The sequence below is a fragment of the Anomaloglossus baeobatrachus genome, chromosome 9, assembly GCF_048569485.1.
Source record: "Anomaloglossus baeobatrachus isolate aAnoBae1 chromosome 9, aAnoBae1.hap1, whole genome shotgun sequence".
Lineage (NCBI taxonomy): Eukaryota > Metazoa > Chordata > Amphibia > Anura > Aromobatidae > Anomaloglossus > Anomaloglossus baeobatrachus.
Genome location: NC_134361.1, coordinates 53,605,716 through 53,614,265, shown reverse-complemented (window position 1 = coordinate 53,614,265; position 8,550 = coordinate 53,605,716). Strand labels below are relative to the sequence as shown.

The following is an 8,550-nucleotide window of genomic DNA, read 5'->3' as shown; positions in this document are numbered from 1 at the left end:
ACCTTCTCATCTCTAGAACAACTGTTAAGAGGAGACTTTGTGCAGCAGGCCTTCATGGTAAAATAGCTGCTAGGAAACCTCTGCTAAGGACAGGCAACAAGCAGAAGAGACTTGTTTGGGCTAAAGAACACAAGGAATGGACATTAGACCAGTGGAAATCTGTGCTTTGGTCTGATGAGTCCAAATTTGAGATCTTTGGATCCAACCACCGTGTCTTTGTAGAAAAGGTGAACGGATGGACTCTATATGGCTGGTTCCCACTGTGAAGCATGGAGGAGGAGGTGTGATGGTGTGGGGGTTCTTTGCTGATGACACTGTTGGGGATTTATTCAAAATTGAAGGCATACTGAACCAGCATGGCTACCACAGCATCTTGCAGTGGCATGCTATTCCATCCGGTTTGCGTTTAGTTGGACCATCATTTATTTTTCAACAGGACAATGACCTCAAACACAACTCCAGGCTGTGTAAGTGCTATTTGACTAAGAAGGAAAGTGATGGGGTGCTACGCCAGATGACCTGGTCTCCACAGTCACCAGACCTGAACCCAATCAAGATGGTTTGGGGTGAGCTGAACCACAAAGTGAAGGCAAAAGTTCCAACAAGTGCTAAGCATCTCTGGGAACTCCTTCAAGACTGTTGGAAGACCATTTACGGTGACTACTTCTTGAAGCTCATCAAGAGAATACCAAGAGTGTGCAAAGCAGTAATCAAAGCAAAAGGTGGCTACTTTGAAGAACCTAGAATATAAGACATATTTTCAGTTGTTTCACACTTTTTTAAGTATTTCATTACACATGTTTTAATTCACGGTTTTGATGCCTTCAATGTGAATCTACAATTTTTAGTCATGAAAATAAAGAAAACTCTTTGAATGAGAAGGTGTGCCCAAACTTTTGGTCTGTACTGTATATATTCATATTACACAATATTACAACACAGGGATGGTAGGAAGGGGTTTCTAGGCCACACATCACCCTGCTTGTAGGTCAGAACACATATGGGACCTGACAGGTTCCCTTTAATATATATTAGTTTTAACAACTGTCTCTATTATTTGCACTGAATATCCAAATTCGGATACCAAACAACTTCCCACAAAACGGTTCAGTGCTAAATTAGCAAAGCTTCCATAGAGAACCACACAAAAGACAAGAAGGGAGAGAAAAAAGGAAAAAGGAGGTACCGAAAAAACGGTAAAGAGAAGAGAAAAGAAGTAGGAGTAGAGGTAGAATCTCGTCCGGATGGCCACCCCCGTCCAAATCAACACAAAACCTTCAGAAAACTAGTACTGCTGACAAAAGATGGGTCAAAGTACCTGAGCTCCCTACTATGAATTCAACCACTCAGCCATGTCTGGAGAGTCTCGGAACATGATCCAGGGCGACCACGTGTCATATACCTTGTAAGACCTACCAGAGGTCTGACCCATCAGGTCTTCCATCCTGAATATGTCGTTAATTTCCAACACCAGTTCAGCACGCGACGGAGACCTCTCCTGCCGTCAGTACCTCGGGATCAACTTCCTGGCCACAGACAATATACAGTATGTCTAAGTGCCTGGAGATTGAGAAATCCCATAGGGATAGTAGTGCCAGCGCCGGCGTTGATGCAACAGGAAATGAAGATATTTTGTTAGCTAAATTTATGACTCCATCCCAAAAAACGGTATCATATCTTTTCGACCTCCGTATTGTGCAGGTCCTCTGTTATTCTAACTAGACATTTATAAACAAATTGGTCACCTCCCTAATAGTTGTCAATCAGAAGTGATGGTTTCAGTCCTGTTAGGGACACACCCATTTGCCAATTTATTTAGCATTTTTTAGGAGGAATATTAGAGGAACAGTTCATTGTGTATCATCACAACAATTAGAATATTCAGTTGCAAATTACAATCAAAATTATTCAACTAACTTAAAAAAATTAGGTTTATTCGCACAAATTGTGATAAATCAAATAAGAACAATTTAAATTGGTCAACACAACTAATATAACAAGTGGTATCTCCAAATTCAACACAAAATGCCACTTTTACTTCAATCTTAGAATTCTTCACCCCTTCATGACAAGTATATTTAGTAGTGATGGGCGATTAGTAACTATTCATGTGTTCGGATTATTCGTAACAAATCCCAAAATACTATTCCGGTATTCCACACGAGTAACGGACCTAATGCAAGTCAATGGGGAACAACAAGCATTTTTCTTGCCATGACGAGTACTGGAAGAGTACTCTGTATTTGGTAGGAATTATCTGGACATGAATAGTTACTATTCGTCCAGCACTAGTCTTTAGTACTTAGCAGATTACTGGCTGTTATAACCTGCTGCATACATGATACAGAGACAGACACCATCTTCGGCCAACACGTTTCTGAGGAATCATAGCTTATTCCTCGTGAGCTAAGGCTGGCTTTGCACACTACGACATCGCAGGTGCGATGTCGGTGGGGTCAAATCGAAAGTGACGCACATTCGGCGTCACTTGCGATGTCGTAGTGTGTAAAACCTTTTTGATACGATGAACGAGAGCAAAAGCGTCGTTATCGTATCATCGCTGTAGTCTCCGACATTTCCATAATGCCGGTGCAGCGACAGGTACGATGTAGTTCCTCGTTCCTGCGGCAGCACACATCGCTGTGTATGAAGCCGCAGGAGCGAGGAACATCTCCTTACCTGCGTCCCGGCTGCTATGAGAAGGAAGGAGGTGGGCGGGATGTTTACATCCCGCTCATCTCCACCCCTCCGCTGCTATTGGCCGCCTGCCATGTGACATCGCTGTGACGCCGCTCGACCCGCCCCCTTAGGAAGGAGGCGGTTCGCCGGCCAGAGCGACGTCGCAGGACAGGTGAGTGCGTGTGAAGCTGCCGTAGCGATAATGTTCGCTACGGCAGCTATCACAAGATATCGCTGCTGCAACGGGGGCGGGGACTATTGCGCTCGACATCACAGCATCGGCTTGCGATGTTGCAGCGTGCAAAGTACCCCTCAGTCCTCTGGTTCACAAATATTTTTTGACTGGCAAGAAAGTGGTGCTAAAAGTTAAGAGAAAATATTGCAACTTTTGCAGACTGTATTAAGGGTATCAAGCTAAATACATCGGAGTTTGAAGAGCCCTACAAAGCGTGGCCAATATTTGTTATGTGATATGTAAGATTTACAAACTTTTTTAGTGTTTTACCCTTATGGAGCATCTTAAAGAGGTGGTTCACCCATTTTCATTACTGGCCACATTAATATTATGTTGATAAACAAGGGTTCTCACAAATACCTTGAGTTGCCAATAGTGCCTGTGAGCTATGCTATTGCGCTTCGCTCATCTCCTGTGCGTGACCCCCCCCCCCAGGTTCCGTGACCTCTGATGTCTAGTGATGTCCCTCAACTGAGGCCGGCCCCAGTCTTCCTGAGTGACTGGGCTGTGGACAGAGTTTCACCGCTAGTCACAGCCCAGCTTCCTGCGCGCTCTCTCTCCTTCGCTGCAGAGCGCTGCAAGCAGGAGCGACACTGGGCTGCAATGAGGGGTGAAACTCTACCCCCAGCCCAGCCACTTAGGAATACTGGGAGCGGCCTCAGTTGACATGATATCACCGGACATCAGAGGTCACGGAGCCAGGGGGTCATACGAAGGGGATGAGTGGACTGCAATAGCACCACTCACAGGACCTATTGGTGACACAACATATATGAGAGAAACCTTGTTTCTTAAAATTATATCGATGTGGCCGGTAATGAAAGCAGGTGAACCACCCCTTTAAGTCTTGAGTACAGCCCTGAACTGTATATTCTGGTATCTTTAATAAACAGCCTCCAAGCTTGGTACTGTTCTGTTCTGTAACGTGCTTGCCCAAGCTGCTAAATGTACCTGTCCGATACATCAGTATCTCCCTGTAAATTAATGAGGCAGATGTAATAGATAACATTGTGCGTGTTTCGTTTTATATACATATACCCATTCACCATAGTTTCCTAGCTGAACATGCGCAATATGACTTCCAAGCACATGCGCGGTAAGAAACAACAAAAGTCCTCGGCCATAACTGTGACGTCAGACGATGATACTAGATACAGCCCATAGATGTAAGTTATTATTTCTAACAACGTTGACTCATGTTGGTTTCAAATATACTGTATTTGACCAAGCACATGCGTGGTAAGAAACAACACAAGGCCTTGGCCAAATACGTGACATCCCACCATATGAGATATAGCCCATAGATGTAATTTATTATTTCTTACAACATTGACTCATCTTGGTTTCAGGTATATTTGACCAGAAAAATATGCACATGGTCATCCAACATATAACTGCTTATGTCCGATTATCTCCATTACAAAGTCCATGTGCTTTCCATTGTCAGAAACAAGCTCAGCAGTCATACTATCGGGTTCTCATACTTTTCATCTGGGTCCGGTTCTTTAGAATGATTCCCCCCTTTGATGGAGTTCTGATGGCTGTTTGTGCCCTGTATTCGTCGTATACTAGTAAACACATTCCTGAAATTCTCTCTGAACTGATTCCCAACAAAGCAATACAATAAAGGGTTAATGCAACTATTAGAAAAGCCCAGGCAAATGCTCAAAGGCATAGCAGTCTCGACAAGTGTCTCAGTTCTGCAGTCATTAATAATTTTCATTCTTGTTAAGACATCCAAAAAAGTCAGCAGATGGAACGGCAGCCAACAAATTAAGAAGCATACAACGATGGCGGTGACGATCTTCAGCACCCGATCTCTGGTCTTCCTGTTCAGTATGGATCCTTTGGTCTTTTTCAGATGTAATCCAATCATTAAGTAACTGGTCAGAATTATGGTTATTGGGAAGCAGAAGCCTAGAGTGATCTTCAACAAGGCCATGGCCACACACCAGCTCGAATACTCCTTCTTGGGAAAGTCCATTATGCAGGCATGGACACCAAGGTTCTTAATGTAGTAAGTATTCCGGAAGTAGAAGGTAGGAAGAGTTAACATAATGGCTAAGGCCCAAATGATAAAAGCCACAAGAATGGCCTGATTTAATGTCCTCCTTTGTGACCAGAGAGGATAAACGATGGCCAAATACCGGTCAATGCTCATACAACTGATGAAGAAGATACTGGCAAATATATTGAGGGTTAAAAGTGAGCTTGATATTTTACACATTACCGCCCCAAACATCCAGTTTAAGCCAAAGGCATAATAGGTCGCCCAAAAAGGTAACGTCATAAGGAATAGCAGGTCGGCTATAGCAAGGTTTAAGATATAAATCCTGGCCACAATTTTTACGTCTCCTTCTAGACAAAGGACCGAGATGACCAAACTGTTCCCAATGAAGCCAAAGATGAAAATGAAGGAGTAGAATGCCGGGAGCAGATCAAGCTGATAGTCCGGAATAGTGTAATTAGCGCAGGAAGATGGCAGCGACTGGTTACTGGTCACATTTTTAGTTGTTTCCCATAGTTCTTCCATCATCATGAATAGTATTTGTATAGAGTCCTTTTCGGGGAGGAGGCTTCTAACGTTTCCGCTTTGACACCATGTAACAACCTGTGAAATATAATTACATATTATAAACATGTATAACATTCGGTTGATCCTAAGGTATATTTAGCCACTAAGTTCAATAAGTCGTAAACGAAGAGACAAGTAGGGCAAACCTTTTAATTTCCATCAGTAATAGTATAGAATGGATCTCTTTATGTGACCTGATTACCTGGATATAATAGGATATAATAGGTTTACTTTATGTTCTAAGGAAAAGTCACATACAAAGCATTGTAATATGAGTAGCACCGAATGGCACATCCAGTTCTCCTACATCTATATAAATAATAATTAGCGGTTGAATACGTAGCATATATAAGTAGTGAACATTAATAGATTAAAAAAAAGCATCTAATGTAGCTGATTTGTAAGCACTAAGTCATTAAAAATTACTGTAAAAGTCTTATGCTAATGAGAAACAAAAAACACAAGACTTCATTCAGATGTATTTTTATATATATACAGTGCAGACCAAAAGTTTGGACACACCTTCTCATTCAAAGAGTTTTCTTTATTTTCAGGACTCTGAAAATTGTAGATTCACATTGAAGGCAAAACTATGAATTAAAACATGTGGAATGAAATACTTAACAAAAACATGTGAAATAACTGAAAATATGTCTTATATTCTAGGTTCTTCAAAGTAGCCACCTTTTGCTTTGATTACTGATTTGCACACTCTTGGCATTCTCTTGATGAGCTTCAAGAGGTAGCCATCGGAAATGGTTTTTCCAAAAGTCTGGAAGGAGTTCCCAGAGATGCTTAGCACTTGTTGGCCCTTTTGCTTTCACTCTGCGGTCCAGCTCACCACAAACCATCTCGATTGGGTTCAGGTCTGGTGACTGTGGAGGCCAGGTCATCTGGCGTAGCACCCCATCACTCTCCTTCTTAGTCAAATAGCCCTTACACAGCCTGGAGGCGTATTTGGGGTCATTATCCTGTTGAAAATTGAATGATGGTCCAACTAAACGCAAACCGGATGGAATAGCACGCCGCTGCAAGATGCTGTGGTAGCCATGCTGGTTCTGTATGCCTTCAATTTTGAATAAATCCCCAACAATGTCACCAGAAAAGCACCCCCACACCATCACACCTCCTCCTCCATGCTTCACGGTGGGAACCAGGCATGTAGAGTCCATCCGTTCACCTTTTCTACAAAGACACGGTGGTTGGATCCAAAGATCTCAAATTTGGACTCATCAGACCAAAGCACAGATTTCCACTGGTCTAATGTCCATTCCTTGAGTTCTTTCGCCCAAACAAGTCTCTTCTGCTTGTTGCCTGTCCTTAGCAGTGGTTTCCTAGCAGCTATTTTACCATGAAGGCTGCTGCACAAAGTCTCCTCTTAACAGTGGTTCTAGAGATGAGAAGGTGTGAAACTTTTGGTCTGTACTGTGTATATATATATATATATATACCGTCAGTGGGAATTCATTTTCCTTCTATGCAAAAACACAATCAATTAAAAGTAAAACTGCAAAACACATACAGCTGCACTCTAGAATGCTAACAATGAATAAGGGAGCTCTGGTATTGCATTACTGCTATAGGAATATTTGGGAAAAAAAAGAGATACTTAGTGCATGTATTGGCCAATGCATGTGAGCCCGATAACCCCGACGAGGTGATCTCTTATATACTGGGAACCTAACTTAAATGCCTCTATCTGGTTTAAAAACCTACATGTCTGGGCAGAAAGGATATAGCTGTAAAGGAGGATGGACACAGCCTGGTTACAGGGTGGGGTGCTCAATCAGAAAGAAATACACTACAAATATATCAAAAAGACTAATCCACACATCCAACAGGTGTGAACAGGTGCCAGCTGAAAATACAATATATCTACAAAATACATACAGCTGCACTCTAGTAGTCTTAAAAGTAAAACCAGACACCACTCAGATTGCATCTGAGAAATATTCTTTTTTATTCCTGGTCCCATGGATTTTCATGGGTGAGCTGGATCTGTGACTCCATTTTTTTGGGAGGACACTGGATCTGCCCAAAAAATTCGGGAATCTGAACAGCACCATACACTATAATGGGAATGCGTTTATCTGTGGAAAAACATATCTAAGGTATAAAAATACAAAATGAAGAAAATGTTTGTTTTTTTTTCAGAAAGGTTTCTTGTCCTAAGAAATGTATCTAAAAGGCATCTAAAAGGCATAGAAATGTATGCTTTATTTAGGTGGTAGAATATATAAGTCTATACATTCACATAGCAGCCCATATAGAAGCCATGTGTAAAATTTAATGAGCTCACTTCTTAAAGTTCACTTATTCACTATTAGTAACCAAATAAAGTATTGCAGACATAGGCACTCGGACTAGATTAGACCCAACAAACTGAGTCTTCTCTCCCACTATTGGATCATTATAGTATGTAATTCATCAATATGTATATATATATATATATATATATAGTATTTTCTAAATAAAAACTAAAAAAATAAAATTCTATGTATACATATATATACAGTATATATAAATATATATATATATATATATATATATATATATATATACACACACAAAGTACAATGTGTGACATTTTTACACTAATTGTGGTTTTTAAGCATTCCCAATATATTATTATTAATTATTAATTAAGGCTCAGTTTAATTAATTTCTGAATTGCAATATTAATTCAATACACACATAGTAAGAAGAAATAATTGGGGTCCCAAGGAGACTTATTATTCAGATTGCAACTTACCGTGTAATAAGCCTCTGCGAGGAGCAGGTGTCCTCTACTCTGCGCTTGTCCTGGAGTAATTGCCTGAAAAGTCTGCTTTCTTTCTTATATGCTCTGTTTATCCCTCTGGGACATGTTAGTCTACAGCACTCTGAGCTTGGAATGGAAAATCTTGGCACAGGTCTTACTGGCAACTTTAACTCATGTTCTCCTTTCACATCAAAGTGTATATATATAAAGTATATATAACTTATAAGAAGTCATCAGGGAACAAACTGGAAAAAAAAAATAACACTAAAGAGTTATCCAGGTCCTGATGTACAAAGAAGA

General features: G+C 40.9%; 1 protein-coding gene across 1 annotated transcript; it reads right to left on the bottom strand.

Moving 5' to 3' along the window:
* Window positions 1-1,934: 1,934 nt before the first annotated feature.
* On the bottom strand, window positions 1,935-8,285 carry AGTR2 (angiotensin II receptor type 2). The gene is made up of 2 exons (XM_075322650.1): window positions 8,242-8,285; window positions 1,935-5,525 (listed from the first exon to the last, which is right to left on the bottom strand). Exon 2 carries the CDS (start codon window positions 5,451-5,453, stop codon window positions 4,377-4,379), a length of 1,077 nt encoding a protein of 358 aa, XP_075178765.1. The 5' UTR covers window positions 5,454-5,525; window positions 8,242-8,285; the 3' UTR covers window positions 1,935-4,376.
* Window positions 8,286-8,550: the final 265 nt, after the last annotated feature.